Raw genomic sequence first — 25,234 nt, forward strand, 5'->3', positions numbered from 1 at the left:
TGAAATGCAGACCAGCCTCTCGACTTCTGCTAAAATAAAAGGAACGTTTTCGCTACTCACCAATACAAAGACAGTTTTGGTCATTAGAGAGACTACTTTCCCCGGTGGATTCACTCTGAGCACGTATAAAATGCACCTTTTGGCCAGAAAAGGTGAAAAGTCTTGTCTATGGGGATTTTCTCTTGGCAATATCGGTAGAGGGCGCAGTGGAGTAACTAAAAGTATTTCTCTTCCGGTGGGGGGGGAAAAAAATCATCAGTCGTGCGGTAAGTACGGGGAGCTGATGGTAGGTGTGCTCCACCTCAGCCATCCATCTCCCAGGAGTCTAGCGCATTGTAACAGGGACAGTTACCGGCTGATACTGATAATAAGCCACTCCCGATGTACTTCTTCCTGGGGGATTCCTGAGGCGTTCCAAGGCCAGTGTGGAGATATATAATCCCTCCATCTGGTCCTTGGTCTGCCCCGGGGGGTCTCCTTCCAGTGGGACGTGCATCGTTGACCTGCCTAGGGAGGCGCTCGAGAGGCATCCTATGACCAGATGCCTGAACCACTTAAGCTGTCTCCTCTCATCCGCAAACAATTCTAAATAATTATACTATTCTTCAGAGCGACTGTGCCGGTGGCCTCGGTTACCATTGTTTTTTGAGTGGTGCAAACCACTCCAACAACTGGCTCTGTACCCGTGTACCCGTGTTTGTTCGTACCAAAAAAACGAGCATGGTTGCTATGGTTAGCAACCAAAAAACGAGCATGGTTGCTATGGTTAGTATGTGACGTCACTGACATCACAGATATCACGTCAGAGTGAATCAATCTCTGACAAGTGCTAATACATTTCATACCCAAGCTATGTAAGATCATACTATACCATCTCATTTCAGATGAAACCGCTCCTTCAACGCCTGACCTACCTTCAAATGACACTGTTGAGACTGAATTCATGCGGAGAGTACTTATGACACAGATGCTTTCCTGGTTCTAATGTACAGTAACTATAACAATAAATGTGTAGTTGCACCACTCAGTTCACACAGGTGTGTTTTTTTTTTAAACGTACTGTGTTGGTGCCTTCAGCCCGTCTCCTGGCCAAGGTGTCGTAGGTGGAGAAGCGCGTTCGAGGGGCGCTCACGGTGGGTGTTGGTACAGGGCTGCCGCTACGACTGCTGTAGCTGAAGAGGTTCAATTCAGAGGTGGCTGGAGATACACGGGTATATGTGTCCGGCATCTAGAGGGAAATTAAGCAACAGGACTGGTACTGTAGTCGGCTAGTAACGTAGTGATATTATGAGACGATGACAAGAGATGTAATGGGAAGGAATACACCTTCTGTGAGATAGATACCATTTTATAAAAATCTATTCTATGCAAAAAAAATCTGCTGTGAGAAAATAGCAGACCTACAAGCTCGTAGCGTGCCACTCGGTGGCGCGCTATGAGCTTGTAGATCTGCTATTTTTCAATAGCTAAAGTATTACATAACGCTTATGTAACCCAAAATGGGTTAATGATAAGATGTGATAGAAGGGGGCATAGAGTAATGAGATAAGATTTAATATAATAGCATGATATAAACGACAACAATAGGCCTATACCACATCTCCTATAACTCTCCAAACTATGATTAAAAACACTATGAGTAGAAATGCCATGCATTTCTCACCTTGAACTCAGACATTCGGTACGTGGGGTTGTAGTCGTACATAGAAGTCGTAGTGGTGTATGGGCTGATGAACACCCTGGGAGGGCTGTCGACCCCACCCTGCTGGAATCACACAGAACACTCATGTCACTTCAATCCACTGTTGATTTGGTCCACTAATGCGTTATGTTATGGCCTGGGCCGTGGCTCAGCGGTCCAGGCACCTTGGCTGGTAATCCAGTCTGGCAGTGTGCCGCGGGTTCGACTCCCGATCCCGACGGCCTTCACTGCATGTCTTCCCCCCCATCTCCCTCCCCATTTCCTGTCAGCCTACTGTCTGTCCCTCCATAAAAAATAAATAAATAAAAGCGAAAGCCACAAAAAAAAACATAAAAATAAATATATATATATATATGTTATGTTATAATACAGTACATAGGCCTACAGTATACCATTCCAATTACTGGTTGGTTGATTGATTGATTCATTGTCATATACTTGGTCTAAAAAGATAACAAAAAAACGTGTTTCCATTGAGGTCCTATATGTGGAGTTAGCTTGTATTATCAACCCAAGCTAACTCCCACACATCAATTATTAGGACATGAATTATTAGCATGCACGCACGCACACACGTGCACACGCACGTGCACACGCACACCCTCTCTCTACCGCTTGGTTCCCTCTCACCCACCCTGTCGGACGTGTTGTCCCAGTCCCGGGAGGTCAGGGACTCCAGGGAGCCTCGGTATTGGTTGGGGGCCAGCCGGGAGCTCTCCCAGCGGGGCAGCCTGGGTGGGGGTCCGTTGTTCTCGGGGCCTCCGGGCGCCGTGCCGCCGTCCGGGTCCCTGCAGGGACCCACACCGTTGCTGATGACGGCGCCGCCGCCGGGCCCGCCGTGGCCCTGGTGGTGGTGGTCGTTGTTGAGGAACAGCTGATACTTGGGGGGGTTGTTGTTGCCGGGCAGAAGAACGCGGGGTGTGGGCGGGGCCTCTTCCTCGGAGGCGGGGCTGTCGGGGAGGCGGGGCTTGATTTGATCCAGGTCCGATTCCTGGGAGGAGAGCACACAGTAAAACCCCTCGGTAAACGATTAAATTTTTCACCCCTCAAAACATGGAGGGCATGGTTTCTCTGAAGAGGGTACAAATTAATTTGAAGGCCCAAGTACTGATTTGACTTATTTTTCCTCCATGGCCAAAGACGTTTTTAACTTATTTTTATAGGGGCTTAAATTGATAACATTATAATCGTGACTGAACTATTGAACTATTGCTACTGCCATTTAGCGGTGGATGAGTTAGAACACCAAAAGGGGTTCCCGCCCAGAGTGGGTTAACCCATTTTGGACTGAAGTCGATTAAAAAAAGGCTTCTAAATCCTAACATTTTTCTGAAAAACCCATGTTTCTATGTCAGTGGTGCTCGACCTTTTTCATGTCAAGGACCCCCAGAATTATCTCTATTGGGCCACGGACCCCCCATCTCAAAATATGTAGTTCCAGGGACCCCCCAGAAGCCAATATTTTTGTTAAAAATATTCGCTCTGAAATATATATTCAAAGATTTGCACCACATTTTCACGACTTTTCAAAAATAGCAGACCTACAAGCTCGTAGCGCGCCACTCGGTGGCGCGCTACGAGCTTGTAGATCTGCTATTTTCCAATAGCTAAAGTATAACATAATGCTTAGTTAGCACCAAAAGGGGTTCCCGCCAAGAGTGGGTTAAGTAAAACTGGCAATGCTACAATGTAGAAAATATTCTGTTACGACTCAAGCAAAAGTCCTCCATCCAACATGACTAAACTCCATCCAACTTGAGTAAAAGTACAAAAGCATCACCGTCAACTTTTGCTCACAAGCCAGCATCGACCCTCATACAGCCATTATTTTCACACACACACGCACACACGCACGCATGCACACACACACTTGTGTGGGCGTGCTTGTGTGTATTTTCAGATTTAATGTGTGCATATATTTTACACCTTGAACTGAAGTTTATCTTGTACTGTCTTGACTCTTGCACTATCATGCTGGATGCTGGTGCATTGTTGACGGCTGGCCTTACATACACACACACATAATATAAGCAAGCACATACTTGCGTGTGCACACTGCGCACGCACACACACACACACACACCAAACTGACAAGTGACAATGAAACAAAAGTAAAGTACATCTGGATACAGTACATGCTAACTAAGTTTCTTTATGTTTGCAGGGACAGTTAAAACCCATTTACCGCTACCATTATTTAATCCCAACGTCGCGTACTGCCAGGGTTTTATCACGCGTAACACTTACTTTGAAGAGCCAAATATCCGTAATCGCATTTTACTATGAAACCATTCCGTGTGTGTTGACGAAGCTGGTGCTTGTTCTCTCGGTCGGTGGTGGAAAAAGTGGACCGCGAGTATCACAGCGCCTGCTACAGGCCGTTGAAAACGCTTGTCTGGGACAAAGTAGTCTCTCAAGACAGGGGCCGCTGTTTTCCAGAATATTTGACGATGGGATTCTCAGATTGGGGACAAAGCGACCCCTCCAATGTCGCTTCTGGAGATACAGCCGTCTGAAAACAGAGCAGGCGATGTAAGTGGATGCACGCGCATCTTCAAAATGGCCGCGGCCACTGGCTCAGAAGCATAACAGAGCTAACGAACGGTAGCTGTCGATACGATCGTATTAAAACATGCATTACATAATACATCGCTGTTAAAACGGCTTTTCCGGGTGTGGCACAGTACGCTATTAATGTAACCCTATGGGTTATATGTTCCTGGCAGGCCTCGTGTTAAGAGTTAGATTTGTAGATAGCGAGCTACAGTAAAAGCCCCTGTGTTAATGTTTAGCCCTTCATAACTCCAGAGTACACTCACAGATGAATCAACGCTGATGATGAGGGAGACTGAGGCCATTCATTCGTAATTCGTAACAATAACTGAATACAATTACAGAGAGGCAGAATGTGTGTTCATGCAGAGTGGCTGCAGTGCAGTGCTTTAGTCATGCAAGTACATTCGGTGTAAAAAAAAAAGAAAATCCATGCAAAAATGTTGCTTTTCAATCTGAAATGCCACACGTCAATCCATGCACATGATGATTATGTTCTCGCATGAGACAGACAATCATATAGATCTCCATATGGTGACATCTCCATTCATTAAAACGGGCTACACCAAAACCAGCACAAACTAGAAACACCTCATTATGAAAAGAAAAAAATAGACTGGTGTGCAAAACCCGCACCTTATACTGCAGGTGAAAACCAATCCTGATATCGTCCCAACATGAAGTGTATTGAATGTTTTAGGTCGGTGGTTTTCAACCAGTGAGTGGTCCTTGAGGGGGATCCAGGTGGTCCCCAGCTAAATGATGGAGAGTTGGTAACCAAATGGACCCTTATAGATCTTTAACTCTTGAGAGCGTAAACTGAAACCAAGTGGACCTGTACAGGTTAATTATTGTCAAACATCTGCATTACTTAATTTACAAGAAGTCTTAATCTTAGAGATTGTAGAAGAATTGTTATGTTGATCCAAATTTGCCGACAGCATGGAGTTGTGTGTCAGCGATAACAAAATATTCTTTAGTTTTGGGTCTCAGAGGCTAAATGGCATCAGACGGTGGTTCCGTGGCTCAAATGCTGAATAAATAATGGGCCTTGATATCAAAATGGTTGAAAACCAATGTTTTAGGTTGTCGTTTTATTGTCGTTTTGTATGCAAGAACTTCTGGGACCTCAGAGTAGTATGCACCCTTTTTAAATCTGAATGTCTTCTCGGCGGTTTTAGCCCAATTCATTGGATTTAGATGTCACCAGACGTTAATACGTGGCTACACAATGTCTCCTGCACATCCATCCATCCATGCACATGGTCATAGGTGTCATTCACATCCATCCATCCACGCACATGGTCATAGGTGTCATTCACATCCATCCATCCACACACATGGTCATAGGTGTCATTCACATCCATCCATCCACGCACATGGTCATAGGTGTCATTCACATCCATCCATCCACGCACATGGTCATAGGTGTCATTCACATCCATCCATCCACGCACATGGTCATAGGTGTCATTCACATCCATCCATCCACGCACATGGTCATAGGTGTCATTCACATCCATCCATCCACGCACATGGTCATAGGTGTCATTCACATCCATCCATCCACGCACATGGTCATAGGTGTCATTCACATCCATCCATCCACGCACATGGTCATAGGTGTCATTCACATCCATCCATCCACGCACATGGTCATAGGTGTCATTCACATCCATGCACATGGTCATAGGTGTCATTCACATCCATGCACATGGTCATAGGTGTCATTCACATCCACGCACATGGTCATAGGTGTCATTCACATCCATGCACATGGTCATAGGTGTCATTCACATCCACGCACATGGTCATAGGTGTCATTCACATCCACGCACATGGTCATAGGTGTCATTCACATCCATCCATCCACACACATGGTCATAGGTGTCATTCACATCCATGCACATGGTCATAGGTGTCATTCACATCCATGCACATGGTCATAGGTGTCATTCACATCCATGCACATGGTCATAGGTGTCATTCACATCCATGCACATGGTCATAGGTGTCATTCACATCCACACACATGGTCATAGGTGTCATTCACATCCACACACATGGTCATAGGTGTCATTCACATCCACACACATGGTCATAGGTGTCATTCACATCCACACACATGGTCATAGGTGTCATTCACATCCACACACATGGTCATAGGTGTCATTCACATCCACACACATGGTCATAGGTGTCATTCACATCCATGCACATGGTCATAGGTGTCATTCACATCCATGCACATGGTCATAGGTGTCATTCACATCCATGCACATGGTCATAGGTGTCATTCACATCCATGCACATGGTCATAGGTGTCATTCACATCCATGCACATGGTCATAGGTGTCATTCACATCCATGCACATGGTCATAGGTGTCATTCACATCCATGCACATGGTCATAGGTGTCATTCACATCCACACACATGGTCATAGGTGTCATTCACATCCATGCACATGGTCATAGGTGTCATTCACATCCACACACATGGTCATAGGTGTCATTCACATCCATGCACATGGTCATAGGTGTCATTCACATCCACACACATGGTCATAGGTGTCATTCACATCCACACACATGGTCATAGGTGTCATTCACATCCACACACATGGTCATAGGTGTCATTCACATCCACACACATGGTCATAGGTGTCATTCACATCCATGCACATGGTCATAGGTGTCATTCACATCCATGCACATGGTCATAGGTGTCATTCACATCCATGCACATGGTCATAGGTGTCATTCACATCCATGCACATGGTCATAGGTGTCATTCACATCCATGCACATGGTCATAGGTGTCATTCACATCCATGCACATGGTCATAGGTGTCATTCACATCCATGCACATGGTCATAGGTGTCATTCACATCCACACACATGGTCATAGGTGTCATTCACATCCACGCACATGGTCATAGGTGTCATTCACATCCATCCATCCACGCACATGGTCATAGGTGTCATTCACATCCATCCATCCACGCACATGGTCATAGGTGTCATTCACATCCATCTATCCACGCACATGGTCAATGCACATGGTCATAGGTGTCATTCACATCCATCCATCCACGCACATGGTCATAGGTGTCATTCACATCCATGCACATGGTCATAGGTGTCATTCACATCCATCCATCCACGCACATGGTCATAGGTGTCATTCACATCCATGCACATGGTCATAGGTGTCATTCACATCCATCCATCCACGCACATGGTCATAGGTGTCATTCACATCCATGCACATGGTCATAGGTGTCAACTTCACATCCACGCACATGGTCATAGGTGTCATTCACATCCATCCATCCACGCACATGGTCATAGGTGTCATTCACATCCATGCACATGGTCATAGGTGTCAACTTCACATCCACGCACATGGTCATAGGTGTCATTCACATCCATGCACATGGTCATAGGTGTCATTCACATCCATGCACATGGTCATAGGTGTCAACTTCACATCCACGCACATGGTCATAGGTGTCATTCACATCCATGCACATGGTCATAGGTGTCAACTTCACATCCACGCACATGGTCATAGGTGTCATTCACATCCATGCACATGGTGATATTAGGTCGGTGTCATTATTCACATCCATGCACATGGTGATATTAGGTCGGGTGTCATTATTTACATCCATGCACAAGATGATGAAGAGGTCTCATGCAGTCAGTTCAGACGTCAGCGATCAGCTGGGGCCGTGTCGCGTAACTTACCGATCCCATTCCCGAATCAGCCAGGGACTCCCGCCCAGAATCGCGGTTGTTGTTGTTCGACGTCTTTGGACTCCCGTCCTGCTGGGTCCTACTAGGCTCCGACGAGTCTGACCCAAACTGAACCTGGGCTGACTTGTTCTCCTCTGGATGGTTTTTTACAAGTGCGGATCCCTCTGGCGAATCCCTTACTGGACTTTCTGTGGTGTTCTGCCCATTTTCAACAGGAGTCGCAGAGATGGAGGGGACTAGGGGACTCCCCGTGGCAGACCTGGACCGTGGCTTCGAGGGCTCCCCCTGCTTCCGCGTTTTCATCGGAACCGCGGAGACGTCGGACGAAGACATCGCGATGACATGGCCCGTTTCAGGAAACGGCGAAATGCCGTTTGGACTGAAGGAGGAAGGGGAAGATCCTTGAGGAGAAGCGGACGTCGGGACGGAATCGGTACCGGAGAATTTATGGATCAGATCTTTGACGCTGCCAGAGCGGGTCAGGTTAGAACGTCTGGTTAGCGATGCTCCTTCGGCTGGCTGCGATTTCCCGCGGTCGGTCCTCCGGGATTGATCTGAATCTCCTCCGTTGGCGGTGGCAGTGCTTTGGTAAGGAGGCAACGCGGAGAAGGAGGAGGAGGATGAGGAGGAAGAGGAGACCTCGACGCGGTCTGAAACACTCCCACTTTGCTGAAAGAATTGAACATAATAATAAAACACCCCCGCCAGATGATGAATAAACTTAGGGGTGCCAAATTATTTTTGGTGAATATAAACCACAGAATAAGGATTGTGGTCAAAACAATTATTAGAGAGAAAAAGATTTGGGGACAAGACAGTGAGGGGTTGCTCTTTCTTTCTTGATCCACTGGACTGACATTTTAAGTTTGTGTGATTCTGGACGATAGTTTTTTACTTTCTAAACATGTTATTATCGTGCTTAGACCTAAGAACATAGAAGCAAAGAACATAACACAATCCGTTGGGATTTCAACAACAACAAATAAAAACAAAAAAGTAAATGAGCAACAGAAAAAAAGTCAAATAAAAAGTAAAAATAAAAAGTAGAGGGTATGCGTGTGGTGCGCGACATCAACATGATACCCGGGAGGTTATGCGGGAATGCCGACCGAGTGGCAAAACACTACTTTCCGGCCTTGACAGCCAACACATCCAAACAGAAAAGTCCTATCTGTTTGCATTAACCCATTTAGGCCTGACGTTGAAATAAAAAAAACGTTCACTCTGAAAGAATATATATTCAAAGATTTGTGCCGCATTTTTACGATTTTTCAAAAATAGCAGACCTACAAGTTCATAGCGCGCCACTCGGTGGCGCGCTATGAGCTTGTAGATCTGCTATTTTTCAAAAGCTAAAGCATAACATAATGCTTAGTTAAAATACCAAAAGGGGTTCCCGTCTAGAAGTGTTAAACAACACTAAATTACGTTAAACTCTTTGCCACTCACATTAACCTCTATAGAAAAACTGTAATTCAGAAACAAAAAATTACAAATACCAGCATTAAAGCTGCAATACTCTACCATACAAATAAATTGGAATAAATTAGTTTGACCTGGTTGAATAAAAACTATCAATACAATCAATTAATCGTAACATTAGTAAGAGTAAAAACTGTTTGAATGAAATGTACCAAAAGAGAAAACAGTACATTAGCCTCTGATCATGTGCTCAATCACAACATATTAGAGGCTAATTTAGAAACACGCTTACTGTTTTGTTTGAATTCATTGATTATGATCAATAACAGTCCTTTCAAACCAAACATTTTCTTCCAAACCAATAGGAAGGACAGACCGTGTTCATACAAAATTCATGAGAGTTCCTCTCCTGACATGAATCCCTCTTGAGAAGCGGTAACATCTGCTCATCTGAGAGCACGCACACACACGCACGCACGCACGCACGCACGCACGCACGCACGCACGCACGCACGCACGCACGCACGCACGCACGCACGCACGCACTCACGCACTCACACGCACACGCACACGCACACGCACACACACACAATGCCCACATTACCAAATCCAAATCCCCACTTCACTCACGGCAAAAAGGAAAATACAATTTTCATTTAGGCCTGAAAAGCCACTTAAATGAATCCAAGTTTAATTAACGATTTAAAAAAAATGCACGCGCACACACACACACGCACACGCACACACACAAGAGTAATTCCATTTAGTGCTACTTTTGAAAATGAGATGGCCAGTAGCCAGGTTTTTAACTTCGGGCCCTTAATCCAGGGGCTCGCCGAGGCATCCTCCCCCAGGGACAGTGATGTGAGTTTGGGCCAGGGTCTAGGGGGGGGATCAGGGCTAATCATGGAGGTATTAAAATGTTTACAGGTCATGGTGGGATTAGCCCATCGGCTAATAGTTTTTAATGTTATTATTTTTGGCTGTCATTATAGGATGAACTCTGACCACTAAGGATGAATGGAATGCAGTGTGTGTGTGTGTGTGTGTGTGTGTGTGCGTGCGTGTGTGTGTGTGCGTGCGTGCGTGCGTGCGTGTGTGCGTGCGTGCGTGCGTGCGTGCGTGCGTGCGTGCGTGCGTGCATGCAAGGCCAGCCGTCTACAAGACACCAGCATCCAGCAAGCCTAATAATGTAAGGACAAGATAAACTTCAGTTTAAGATAAAACATATGCACACAGTACATCTCTGTGTAAAACACACACACACGCACACACACGCACGCACGCACGCACGCACGCACGCACGCACGCACGCACGCACGCACGCACGCACGCACGCACGCACGCACGCACGCACGCACGCACGCACACACGGCGGGCCACCGCCCTCTTTGGAGTTGTCAGTTCCGTCAGGGAGAGAACTCGTGTCAAAACAACAGCATCAGCAACGCAACCAATTAGCGGGAACAGCGGCGTGTTGGACACATGCGCGGCTCGCCAGGGGTTGTCCCCTCGCCAATCTGCTTAGCAATATGTCCCCGCCTTGCTCTCCCCGCCGCACAGCTGCAAATAATAACACTAATGAACTGAGAATCCTCAGTGTTCATTTCACTCTGAGAGTGTACAGGTGTGAACAAGTGGACCCAAAGGGTCCATTTGTTCACACCTGTACACTCTCAGAGTCACAAATGGATAAATATTAGGGTTTTAGGGATTAGGGTTGAGGGACTTTACCGTGTACAGACCTGATGAACCTGTCTGACTGTCGGTGTGAAGGTCTCTTTTAACACTTTGACTCCTGAACACGAGTTACACAGGTTAATTGACTGTAGAACAGCTTCCCTCCTGTTCCCAAGTTACACGAGATATGTATTCATGGTTTAATCCGCGTTTTTTTTTATACGTTTTCAGTCACACAGGGATTCCACCGGACAGAGTGCGATAGGTGACGCGTTTTGATGACGTCGTCGCAAACAATTCCGCCGCTCTGGTGTGCAAAGGGTTATGGGAAATTGAGGCCAAATGCATTACAATGGCAGCAGTGGTGCGGTGTGGGTGCCTTCCTCTGTCGTTGTGATCGGAACTTTGGAATATTTTTTAAGTCGGCCCAGTGGCTCTTCAAATGTTAGTAAAAACACGGCAGGGAGATCTTGGAACACGATTGTTTAATCACCGCAGGGAAACTGTTAATGCAAAGAATAAATTACATTTTTATGGATTGAGATTTTCTTTTATCTTTCACGGTCATATTGTGTGGATGCATGTACAGCATATATGCCTGCCATGAACAACCTTTTACCCGCTGTGATGAATTTCAGAGTGATTATTTAACTCGACATCTTCTATTTTCTATGATAAGACTAATTCATATAAATCGATGTTTGATAATCCAAATGTAGGACATTTGAAGTGATCTTTAAGACTAAGATGTTATGCAAAGTAAGTTGAGCGGTGACACTCACGCTGCAACATGTAACAATCCTGTTTGCTTAACTCTTTTTTTGCCCGCTAGGTGGCAGCAGAACGAAAATACATCGCATGGATGCACCTGGGACGTATCCTCAGTGAAGTATCCCACGGTCATCGGGGTTTCGGGTCTCGCGAACATCATACCCCTCACTCCAGTGACCCAGCCAGGGGTGATCAAGTCCCGACTTACGTCCCAGTAGCTACCCTCGATCAGATCCACTAGGGAAAGACCAGGGTCACACAATCCGTTGGAACCACTCCGGAACTATACTCTGCCGGGAGTCGGGACTGGGAGGCACAATTCTGGCGTGTGGAGGGACTAGGCTCTGTGGGTTGACTCCTGTCGGGGCCCCTCCTACGTCTCACCAGGTCCACTCCTACCAGGTGCAGCCAGGACCTGTTAGCACAGCTAACATGTGCCAGACGTTCAGTCTCAGTCTACGAGCCTCTGTTTTATTTCCGGGTTATCGGGGAGGTGGTGGCTGTGGCCTCTCGTCAGAAACGGTTACATGTCCGGAGCGATGCGAGACAAAGTCACACATGAAATCCGATCATCGGGATGCGCGACGGCTCACCGTGGACAGCGCTCGAAGCTTTAGAGATACAGGGCTTTGAAAATCATGTTATAATGGAGGCTCAATGGAGCTGCATGGAAAAAAAACCATAGCTGGTGGGGACAGAGGCGTTGCGTAGCAACCGGAGCAATGCTAAAAGGTAAATCGGTCACCGCTTTCATATATGGAGTATACGGCTGTCTACGAACATGTACGTAGTTGGCACCTGCCTATACCGTAGCCCAGGGGGTCCGAATATGTTCGTAGATGGCGCAGAAATAATTAAGTACAGTAGCTATTCAAACGATAATCTTAAAATGAATGGTCTTCAATTAAATCTAATGAAAGCGCATTAATTCAGCAAGAATCGCTCTAGTAGATTAACCACACATCTATTTGTTCAAAATCTAGGTTGAATTATAAATTATCGGATTATGCATGCTCATTTTCCACCACCAGATTAATCCAATCTGCTAAACAAAATTACAGCTTTCCTACTGTCTGTCGCTATTAGGCCGTCTCCCTCTCAACTTCCCTACTGTCTGTCTGTCTGTCTGTCTGTCTGTCTGTCTGTCTCTCCTATGCTGTCTCTCTCTCTCAACTGTCTGTCTCTCCTATGCTGTCTCTCTCTCAACTGTCTGTCTCTCCTATGCTGTCTCTCTCTCTCAACTGTCTGTCTCTCCTACGCTGTCTCCCTCTCATCTTTTCCTGCTGTATCTGTCAGGGCTATTACAATGTGTTGGTTTTCAACCTGTCTACACGTTATCATGATAAACCCCATTAAAGTAACACGCTCTAACAGCTCATCTGCTACCACGTAACATGACATGTTTCCCTGTCAGGAAGACTTTTTAGACGAAGATTCATACAAAGATCTGTGTCTGTGTGTGTGTGTGTGTGTGTGTGTGTGTGTGTGTGTGTGTGTGAGACAGACAGAGCCATACGAACAGGCAGATGTTTCCTCCATCTCGACTTCAACTGTCTGAGACAAAGACTGACAACATCTGGACCCACGCCAGTCACGCGCGCACACGCACACACGCACACACATGTGTGCCTTGCTTAATGGCACTTGCACAAAAGTTATTGAGTGTCACTTTCCCCCACACAGTGTTTAACATGCTTTTTACATTCTCTGGGTCAAATGTGCACCTGCCAAAGGGACAGAGACATCTAGTGGAGATATCTGCTCTGATGAGCTATTGGCAGTACTGATTGTCAACCAGCAGGTGGTATTAGGCACCCCTTATCCCTGAACTTCTTTGCCTATTTTTGAGTGGTGTAAACCACTCCTACAACTGGCTTTGTTAGTTTACGTGTCTGTTCGTACCAAAAAATGAGCATGGTTGCTATGGTCACCCAGTTCACACGGGTGTGATTTCATTACGTCAGACATTACGTCAGACCACAGTTGATCAGGCTATATAAGACCTTACACCACTCAGTTCACACGGGTGTGATTTTTGAGTGGTGTAAACCACTCCTACAACTGGCTTTGTTAGTTTACGTGTCTGTTCGTACCAAAAAATGAGCATGGTTGCTATGGTCACCCAGTTCACACGGGTGTGATTTCATTACGTCAGACATTACGTCAGACCACAGCTGATCAGTCTATATAAGACCTTACACCACTCAGTTCACATGGGTGTGATTTTTTTACTATTTCGAATAGTTCAAATAGAGACGATCTACAAGCTCACAGCGTGTCGATGTAGAAAAGAAAAAGTCGGATTGTATCATCCTCGTTGGAGGATACAAAGATCCCACACCTGCAGATGACTAGCAGCAAACTAGCTAGTTATTCAGTACGGTTTGGAGCGGTCGGCACTCCCACATCAGGTGGGAACCGGCAGCCATGACTACCCAGAGCAACAGAAAGAACTTACATGAGGGGGGGGGGGGGATTTCTGCAAAACAATACAAGCACACAAAAAAGCATCTAATAACCGTGTGGCTTCCATGTGAATCTCAGACTTAACCCATTTTGACCTGAGATCAGATTCAAAAAAATGTCTTCTACACCCTGACAGTTTTCTGAAAAAGCTATGTTTCTATGTCAGTCGTTCTTCGACTTTTCAAAAATAGCAGACCTACAAGCTCGTAGCGCGCCACTCGGTGGCGCGCTATGAGCTTGTAGATCTGCTATTTTTCAATGGCTAAAGCATAGCATAGTGCTAACACCAAAAGGGGTTCCCGCCCAGAATGGGTTGATGTGGCCAGTATATGACATCAGTCGTCTATGACTTATGTATGACAGGACTCTGGGAATTTGGGCAAGGTTTCAGCCGATCAAACCCCCCACTGATTTCCACACAGACCCATTTCTAGATGGCTCTAGACAGGGAGCGTACCTATGTTTCCCCAGGTTCTATGTTCCCCACCATGCAAAAAAAGGTTCTTTGTTCCCCACTTAGAATAAACCTAAACCTAAACCAGAAAGCTAGTAATTTTAGTAATTCTAGTAAGACTAAAAGTATTTTAGCAACTTAGTCTTAGTGTTACTTTTAGTAGCAAATTCTGATTGGCCGGAATGAGATGATGCATGATGATGCACGATGATAAGAGCGCCCCTCACTTCACATGGGTGTGATTTTTTAATTACCATGCTGTTTTCCGGTTGGTTGTCGTTCCTGCCTTGCATGCTGTGGTCACTCTGATAGGCTGTGGAGATCTGCTCCTTGTCTGACCTGAACAAGGAAACAGTGTTGATGATTAGGATTATGTACATAAAATGTCTCCCTGATGGATTAATACAGTTTGATAAATGAAATGTCGATAAATGAACAATCCAGCTGAACGCATATGGAGTGACCTCGCTAATGACAGGAACTCAATCATTGATTTCGTCGACTAATGCTGTGACGAAAAATGTCCGTCGACTACCTTTTTTCACTGACGAAAACTAAATGGAAAGTACATGAAAACTTAGCTACGATGACTAAAACTAAATATATTGACAATTTCGTCAACAAATAAAAACTAGACTAAAATGTTTGCAAGGGACCAGTGGACAAGAGATCCAGTATAAGTAAAAGTCAATTTACACTTGGTTGGCGGTTGCATGCTGAAAATAGCAGATATGCAAGCTCACAACGCGTCACGCTCCATTTGGTTCCATTTGTACACTCTCAGAGTTACAGACCCATATAAGGGTCCATTTGTTCCAAACTATAATTTAGCCGGGGACCCCCTGGACCTCCCTCAAGACCCCTGGGGGTCCCCGGACCCCACTTTGGGAACCACTGGTACAGACAGACAGACAGACAGACAGACAGACAGACAGACAGACCTGCAGTAGTCTCTTAATATTCTCAGAGTGAACCTGTGGAGTTTTCGAGTCTCTTGGCGGTACTGGAGCAGGTCTTGCGTGAGGAGGTCGTGGAGAGCGCTCAGCGCCTGCTCCTGGAACACGAGTCGTTCGGACTGGGCGAGATGCTCCGTGACGCGAGCCTGCAGCTCACCGCGCGCGTGCAACAGCAACTGGGAGAGAGAGAGAGAGAGAGAGAGACAACACAAGTTAGTACCACTCGCCGCCATCTGGTGGCTGGATCCGTAACGAGAAACGCGTAGTGTAAAATCGGGGCCCATGTAACGTGTCCCGCGAACGTTATTTAACCCATTCTTGGCGGGAACCCCTTTTGGTGTTTTAACAAGCTCGTAGCGCGCCACCGAGTGGCGCGCTACGAGCTTGTAGGTCTGCTTGTAGTTCTGCTATTTTTGAAAAATCGTGAAAATGCGGCATAAATCTTTGAATATATATTCTTTTTCAGAACGTTTTTATTTTATTTTGACGTCAGGCCAAAATGGGTTAATTCACCCAAAACATACATTTTGTAACCGCCGATCACACCATGGTCTGATATGGACTATGAACTATGACGATATGGACAGTCACATAACATCAATACATCAGCTGTGCTTACAGTGCAGGTGTGCAGGTTGTGGTTTCCCTTCAGGTCCTGCTCCGTGTGTCTCTTCTTCTCCTGCAGGTCTGAGAGCTCAGAGGAGAGCTGCTGCTGCCGCACGGCGATCTCACACAGCCTGGACGAGAAGAGGAGAGACGAGGAAGAGTTGTAGCGCATTCATAAGTATTATTATTATTTGTATTATTTTTATTTTTATTATTGTTTGTATTTATTACTCTGTTTTTTTTTTTTTATTAATTTTATGTCTCTTATTTTACCCCCTTTTAAGTTGTTTATTAATTATTTCTGTGAACATAACCATGTGATCCCTTTCTTTGTATATTGGTTTTATACCTGTATTGTATATATGTTGTGTGTATCTTAGTTATGTACTCAACTTATTGGTTTTATACCTGTATATAATTTATGTTGTTTGTATGTCTGGCCTCGTGGGGAAAGATGGTGGGTGGGTGGGGAGGATTGGGAAAGGAGTTGTGGGAGAAAATATAAAAACAAAGAGTTGTATTTTCTTTCTGTGAAACTTGCATAATATGATGTCATACTCTTTGAATACATTTTTTATATATATTTTAAAAAAAAAATGTAGCGCATTCAAATGCCCAGTATAGAGCGTCGCAGTCCCGCCCCCTGTCATGACGACGCCAGGCCCAGGAAATGAATCCCAATGCATTTTTTCAAAAAGTATTTATTTAAAGACGGTTACGCCGCGGACAAAGCCAACTCCAGTCGTGACAAATCATGACAATAAACACAATATTTTGGACCAAACAAACAATTACAAAGAAGAAAAACAACAACCTGCCGTTTTTTTCCTACTTTCTAATTCTTTGTTTGGCACAAAACATTGTGTTTATTGTCATGATTTGTCACGACAAGAGTTGGCTTTGTCCGCGGCGTAAACCATCTTTAAATAAATACTTTCTGAAAAGTCTATGAGGAAAATGAACGGAGAATAATTTCCTGGGCCCTGGTGGTAGGGGGCGGGACTGCAACGCTCTATAGACCCATGACAAAACAGTGACATTCATAGCAAAAATATAATACGAGATGAAATGGGGGTAATCGTCGATGTTAAAATGGAGCGCTTATACAGTACCGTTCTCCAAAGCGCTTTACAATGGCCATGCCGTTCACCTGTTCACACAAACAATCATTCCCACAATGATGGCAGAGGTGTAATCGTGCAAGGCTCATCATGAGCAGTTAGGGCTTCAGTGTCAAGCTCAATGACACTTCCACACTTTGTAGTCATTTCATTTCATTAGTTCAAAGTTTAGCTTTTTTTGGGGGGGAAATGTGTTTTGAAAATGTTTTGAAATAATAATTAAACACAAATGTAGGACCCACTGTTTATTAGGAAACAGTGGGCTAGAGCAGCCACTTGGGAAATGCAAGGTTCACGGTTCAATCAATTTACAATTTACAATTTAGGCATTTAGCAGACGCTCTTAATCCAGAGCGACTTACAATAGGCAAGAACAAAAAGCATGGGAATACATCACATATGTAACAAAATGCATTTATCGCGAAACATGCGTAAGCTAAGACCGTGACTAGAACATATCTATATATTGACACTATACATATAAACTATAACTAGAACATATCTATATAATGACACTATACATATAAACTACACATATGTGCTATACTATGCTGTACAATCCCTGGCTCCCCTGGGTTATGTGTCCTCGAGAAAGACACTGAACCCCTAACTCCTCCTGATAAGCAGGTTGGTGCCTTGCATGGTTTCCTCCGCCATCTGTGTATGAATGTGTGTGTGTGTGTGTGTGTGTGTGTGTGTGTGTGTGTGTGTGTGTGTGTGTGTGTGTGTGTGTGTGTGTGTGTGTGTGTGTGTGTGTGTGTGAAATGATGAATGTAATGCATGGATGAAGGCGCTATGCATTGTAACATCTTCATTGGCATAATGACAAAACTTGGCTATTCTAAATTTAGAAAGGAAAAAAGGGCAGATCATGCTAAATACAACGAATGCATATTGTAATTTTTTTTAACATAGCTGTCCCTATGACGAATGACAGCTTTAGTACAAGACCACAGACTGTTACTGTGAGCAACAGAGCAGTTGTTGGTCATTACGTCACTTGCTCGAGGGCACCTCCTCACCAATGTTGTTGTTGGAACTTGGAAGTAACTCATGACATTTTTCCCACGCAGGGTTTATTTATTTATTTCCTCCAAAAAAAGGTTTAAACCGGCAACTCCTCGAGTCACATGGCTGCCTCTCTGACCCAAGCAAGCCCCCCCCCCCCCCCCCCCCCCGCTGCCGCCACTTACATAACCGTTCAGAAAGCACGACATCCTTAAGCAAACACACCGTGTTGTCAAAGACACGCAAACGACTTGAACGGTTGGATGGAAGGCTGCAATTACTCCTCCCTAAGTCAGCAACAACAGGCAAAACATTCATATGTAAACTATGTGACTGGTGGGTTGTTTTGTCTGTGAGTACAGTGGATGCACTCACTGATCGAGAGGATTAAGTAAGAACAGTGAGTGAATGCATGGATGCACAACTTACAGTCACTGAGTGCTTTTGTACAGAGTTAAATGAACACTAATGATTTTACTGTGTATAAATGTGAAGAGAAGAGTGGCAGCGGTGGCCGAACGGATAGCGGCGCGGTCTAGATACCGGAAGGTTCCCAGTTCGAACCAGCCGTCCGACACGTTAAAATTACCACCGCTGAAATGCCCTTGAACAAGGCATCAACCACTACGATGAAATGTGTTCTATGAGCAGGGCCTGGCTGGAAACAAGTTCTTGAGCTTAGCCCAGATACCCTGGGTAAATATAGATTTCATTTCATTTCATTTCATTTCAACCAATATTCTCCCAGCGCAAGTCTGAGCTACGACACGCCCCCTCTAGACCAGAAACCTAGAACACGTTAGGGCCAGGCTGTCTGGAACCTGGCGGTGAGCCTTTCCGACGCTTGTCAGATCTCTTCTCTGGAATAAAGCCAAATGTTATTGTAATAAGGGGTTTCCTCCGTTTATTGATGCAAAGAGCTTTACAATGTGCACTACATTCACCCATGCGATGGAAACCATGCAAGGCAACAACCAAGCCTGCTCATCGGGAGCAGTTTGGGGTTCAGTGTCTTGCTCAAGGACACTTCGACACTAAGTCGAAGGGAGCCGGGGATCGTTCCATGTAGGAGGAACCTTCTGTCTCCCTTAAGTTGCACAGTAAGCAACATGCGTTTTTCAGACAACTCTAAGCAATGCGATAAAATAAATACATGGGAAATCCCCCATTCAAGATATTTATTATATTAACTAATTTAGCTGGAGACCACCGGGAACCCCCTCGAGGACCCCTGGTGGGGTCTTTGAGACTCAATGACTCAATGGTCTTCACGTGCAGTTTCAAAACATGCCCACATGAGGGAGCTAAATCCCTGCCACAGCACAGGAACATGCCCACAGAGAACCAGTGGAGACAGTGGAAGTGTCGTGTTTACAGAAATAGGAAACGGATATAGCTCATTTGGAGGAAACCTTTGATGGATATGCTAAGAAATTAACATCAAAATGTAAGGAGAGGCAAATTAATGCAACCGACACGAAAACAACTGCATGAAAAACAAAAGGCCTCAGGGGGGAAATTATTAACATTTTGTTAATGAGAAATTCAAGGGTGTCTGCTGCCTTTCCTGCGTGTGCGACTGCACCGCGCGCGTGTGTGTGTGTGTGTGTGTGTGTGTGTGTGTGTTTGTGTGTGTGTGGGGGGGGGGGGGGGGGGCATGTGGCTAATATGCATGCACTATGTACTGCAACTGCCATGTATTGCGTGCTTGCGTAAAGGCGATTGTGTGTGTGTGTGTGTGTGTGTGTGTGCGTGCGTGCGTGTGTGTGTGCGTGGTTGCGTGTTAACCCATTTAGGACTGAGGTTGATTCTAAAAAAAAATCTTCTAAATCCTAAATTTCCGAAAAACCTATGTTTCTATGTCAGTGGTTCTCAAATGTCAAGGACCCCGAAAATTATATGTAATTGGGCACCGACCCGGACCTGAAAATATCTCCAGAGACCAGAGACCCCCCCAGAAGCAAAGATACGAGTTAAAAAACGTCCACTGTGACAGAAATTTTATTCAAAATAGCAGATCTACAAGCTCGTAGCTATGAGCTTGTAGATCTGCCATTTGTCAACAGCTAAAGCATAACACAATGCTTTAAAACACCCAAAGGGGTTCCTTCCCGTCCCGAATGCGTTAACAGAGCTGTCAGAAGAAGCAGGACTTTTCTTTCTCCGCGGTGCTTTACGGGGGCTGCTGGCGACAGACAGACAGACAGACAGACAGGGTGCACACAAACACATGCAGGCGCTGAATGAACTCATCACATTCACAACAGATTACAGGTTTCTGAGGGGAGAAACACACTCCAATCAGCTGTCAGAGAGAGCCATCAAAACACTGCCTCCGACAATGTGCTCCCTTATCATTTGCCGCTGTTCCGTGCGTGTGAGTGGGTAGTGTTCGATTGTGTGCGTGTGCGTGCGTGCGTGCGTGAGTGCGTGCGTGCGTGCGTGCGTGCGTGTGTGTAGTATGCGCTTATATGATTATGTTCCAAATATGTCTGTGCACTGCATTTGTATATCTTGTTTGTCGCATCGCGATACATTGTAGCAGTAATTTATACTCTTGCCATCCTGAAAGTATAGAAAAGACACGTGTGTGTGTGTGTGTGTGTGTGTGTGTGTGTGTGTGTGTGTGTGTGTGTGTGTGTGTGTGTGTGTGTGTGTCTCCTTTGTTAAGAGTCGAGTCCTATTCTGAAATATATAGCTATTAATATCGAAGCTTTCAGCTAAACTGTGACACACATTCATGTACACACATACTGCAAAGTGAAATGGAAACACATACACATTGCAATGCCTCAGAGTGCATGAGCACGCACGCACGCACGCACGCACGCACGCACGCACGCACGCACGCACGCACGCACACCCTACCAGCTGTCAAGCTATTCTGATTAGGTGCAGAAATGTGTAAATAGGACACTGTAATTATATAGATGTATAACAAACACGTTTCACTTCATAATTGGAGGTGAAAAATGTGTGGGTGTTTCTGTTCGCCGTGGCACTTTCATTTGGAGAAAAGTGTGGGGTATTTGTGTGTACAGTATGCCCTTATGATACACACCGGTTAATATATATATATATATATGATTATACAGTTGATGTGGGAAATCGGCCACCGGAACGGTAACGTTGCGTGCAGCGTTGAGCTTGTAGATCTGCAATTTATGTCGTGTGATGGTGACTGGCTTTATGTTTTCTAGGAAGGGAAGCCGGGCGGAGAGGGTGATATTTGTCACTGCAGGCACTCCGACTGGCTAGGGCGGCACCCGTCAGCGGGGAGTGTTGGGCGGGAGGAGTAGCATGGATGCTATGTGTCCTCCCGGTGGGGGCTCCTCACTGGCACGTGAGCCAGTAGGATAGGACAGTACGTCCTCCGGTGGGGGCTCCTCACTGGCCCGTGAGCCAGTGGGATACGACAGTAGGTCCTCCCGGTGGGGGCTCCTCACTGGCACGTGAGCCAGTGGGATACGACAGTACGTCCTCCCGGTGGGGGCTCCTCACTGGCATGTGAGCCAGTGGGATACGACAGTACGTCCTCCCGGTGGGGGCTCCTCACTGGCACGTGAGCCAGTGGGATACGACAGTACGTCCTCCCGGTGGGGGCTCCTCACTGGCACGTGAGCCAGTAGGATACGACAGTGCGTCCTCCCAGTGGGGGCTCCTCACTGGCACGTGAGCCAGTGGGATACGACAGTACGTCCTCCCGGTGGGGGCTCCTCACTGGCACGTGAGCCAGTAGGATATGACAGTACGTCCTCCCGGTGGGGGCTCCTCACTGGCACGTGAGCCAGTAGGATACGACAGTACGTCCTCCCGGTGGGGGCTCCTCACTGGCACGTGAGCCAGTAGGATATGACAGTACGTCCTCCCGGTGGGGGCTCCTCACTGGCACGTGGGCCAGTGAGGACACAGCAACCGCAGTGACAACACAACACACACACGTGTGTGGAGAGTCAATAACAAGACCTGAGGCTAAAAATGTCTTCAAAATGTTCAGTTTTCTGAAAAGCGTGTTGCTATATCAGTGGTGCTCAAATTCTAAACGATTTCATGTCAATGACCCCCCAAAATGATATGTATTTGGCTGCAGACCCCCATCTCAAAATATTTTGTATCTTTAAGGGGACCTTCCAGAAGCAAAGATTTAAGTTAAAAATGTTCACTTTATATCTTCAAATGTTTGAATCCCCCCCCCCCCCCCCCCCCACACACTGTTGAGCGTGTGCATGTGCACATCTTGTTACCGGGGCGGACCGGGGGATTTTCCAAATCACCCAAATCACTGAATGCTCCTTTAAGATGTGGCAAAGAACCATTTTGGCAGTGAAACTATCCTGTAATCCTCTTTTCCTGGCAGCCCATGCAGGGTGGGGCATGGAGGTGGCAGAGCATTTAGTTGTTTTGTTGAAAATAACACATTAATCTGCCCTCATCCATTAATGACCACCAGCTTTGATCCAACCTGACGTCACGGAAAGGATCAGATCAGCAGGCCGGGACAAGTGTCAACGATGCATTGATGGGAACCGTGTGTGTGTGTGTGTGTGCGTGTGCGTGTGCGTGTGCGTGTGCGTGTGTGTGTGTGTGTGTGTGTGTTGGCAAACCTTGAGCCTTAAAGAAAAGTGATGTGTTTTGTCTTGTCTTCATTCACGTGACTAATATAAAAGCACACGAGAGGATAGAACAAAAAAGAACAGATCCTCAGCTATTAATTTAGGGTCCGTTTACTAAGTACAGTATAGAGAGGGTTTAACCCATTTTGGGTGGGAACCCCTTTTGGTGTTAGCATTATGTTATGCTTTAGCTATTGAAAAATAGCAGATCTACAAGCTCATAGCGCGCCACCGAGTGGCGCGCTATGAGCTTGTAGGTCTGCTATTTTTTTTAATCGAAGAACGACTGACATAGAAACATAGCTTTTTCAGAAAACTGTCAGGATGTAGAAGACATTTTTAGAATCTGATCTCGGGTCAAAATGGGTTTAAGCGGTATTTTTCACAAAGAAATCTCAGAAAATAACAGAGATTCTAGAATGTTTATTTCCACCACTATTGATAGATTGTTAGACCCTATGCCTGTGACCTTTTGAACCCATTTAGACCTGAGGACCATTCTACAAATGTCTTCTAAATCCTGACAGTTTTCTGAAAACCCTATGTTTCTATGTCAGTGGTTCTAAAACTATTTCATGTGAAGGACCCCCAGAATTATATGAATTTGGCCACCGACCCCCATCTGACAATATTGTGACCAGATTTGACTGAGAGCCTGCCATCGCGCAAATTTCAGCTTTTCACCAGAGGATAATTTTTTTTAATTTATTTATTTTTCAAAAATGAGTTAATAGCACAGGCAGACTCTTCACATACTAGAGCATGTCTGAAATAAGTGTCTGAGCTGAAATCGACATGTACATATGAAATAAATGCTTAAACATGTAGCTAGGTGTAATGTTAGAGTCCACAGAAGCGAATCTTTCAAGCCTGTTTTCAAAACTCGCTGTTTTCTGCAAGACATTACTCTATAAGCCATATCTCCAAAACTGGTGGGTCAAACTGAACAAACAATATGTCAATTTGAAGCTATGATTCCCTGCTTTCACATGACATGAAAAAACGAAAATTCAAAAAAATCCAATGGCAGTCCCTCAGTCAAATGTAGTCACATATGTAGTTCCAGGGACCCCCCAGAAGCAAAGATTTGAGTTAAAAGCACCACATTTTCACGATTTTTCAAAAATAGCAGACCTACAAGTTCATAGCGCGCCACTCGGTGCCGCGCTATGAGCTTGTAGATCTGCTATTTTTCAACAGCTAAAGCATAACATGATGCTTAAAACACCAAAAGGCCAGGTGTAGCTAATCAGCGCTGAGGTGTGAAGCTGCGCTTAATGGTACACCTCAGTAATGGCTGCACGTAGGGCACCCCTCCGTGGATTTATCTCTATAGAGCGTCGCAGTCCCGCCCCCCTCGAGAGAGAACCGGAAAATAAATCCCCGTTCATTTTCCTCATAGACTTTTCAGAAAGTATTTATTTAAAGACGTTTTAAAATCTTTTGAAATGGCACGGGCCGGCCTAGCGGTCCGGTCACCTATAGGCTCCTAATGCAGCGCATTGCGGTTCGAGTCCCGTTCTTGACAAACTTTGCTGTATGTCACTCTTGTCTCGTTTCCTGTCTGTCTCCCCCCCCTCTCTCTCTCTCATTAGCAGGCAACAGTGCAGCACTATCTCTCTCTCTCTGTTTCTGGCACAACAGCGCCCCTACTGGTACTCATCACACATGAGTCACACACAAACATAGTCACATAGGTTAACAACACGGACATTGCTGTTCCTCTGAGTGGTTGCACCACTCAAAAAGAAAACGGTATAATATATCGTTTCTGGTTCTTCTTGATTTTAAGTACAGCATTCTACAAAAACCATGCAATCCTCATACATCCCCTCAAGCGCTGCATTGGCCTCTCAGAATGTGTTCTAAATAGATTCTGAACATTTCCGAAGAAAAGGATTCATTAGTCATAACTTTGTCACGAGAAATGTGACATACGTGTTGCACGAGCGAGCTAACGTGGGCCTCAGTGGAACCACTAGTAGCGCTAGAAGCATACCTTCTTTATGTAAGTGTAAGTGTAAGGTCCGGCCAAATTCCCATTCACTTGAATGAAATGTTAATGATTCCGCAACCAGCTGGAGTAGGCCATTAATGAACTGCAGTGTTTTAATCACTTCC

At 45.5% G+C, this 25,234-nt stretch overlaps 1 protein-coding gene across 1 annotated transcript in view; it reads right to left on the minus strand.

Annotated features, from left to right (window-relative positions):
- The window catches only part of LOC306939363 (uncharacterized protein), a gene marked incomplete at its 5' end in the record, with an annotated part of 73,015 nt that overhangs the window by 16,677 nt on the left and 31,104 nt on the right, over positions 1-25,234 (minus strand). The window contains 6 exons of the mRNA XM_079523950.1: positions 1,061-1,228; positions 1,664-1,765; positions 2,337-2,693; positions 15,064-15,148; positions 15,751-15,941; positions 16,385-16,502. Coding sequence (XP_079380076.1) covers positions 1,061-1,228; positions 1,664-1,765; positions 2,337-2,693; positions 15,064-15,148; positions 15,751-15,941; positions 16,385-16,502 — 1,021 coding nt within the window. The remainder of the gene's footprint in view (positions 1-1,060; positions 1,229-1,663; positions 1,766-2,336; positions 2,694-15,063; positions 15,149-15,750; positions 15,942-16,384; positions 16,503-25,234) is intronic.

This window comes from Electrona antarctica (genome assembly GCF_951216825.1).
Source record: "Electrona antarctica genome assembly, chromosome: 16".
Classification (NCBI taxonomy): domain Eukaryota; kingdom Metazoa; phylum Chordata; class Actinopteri; order Myctophiformes; family Myctophidae; genus Electrona; species Electrona antarctica.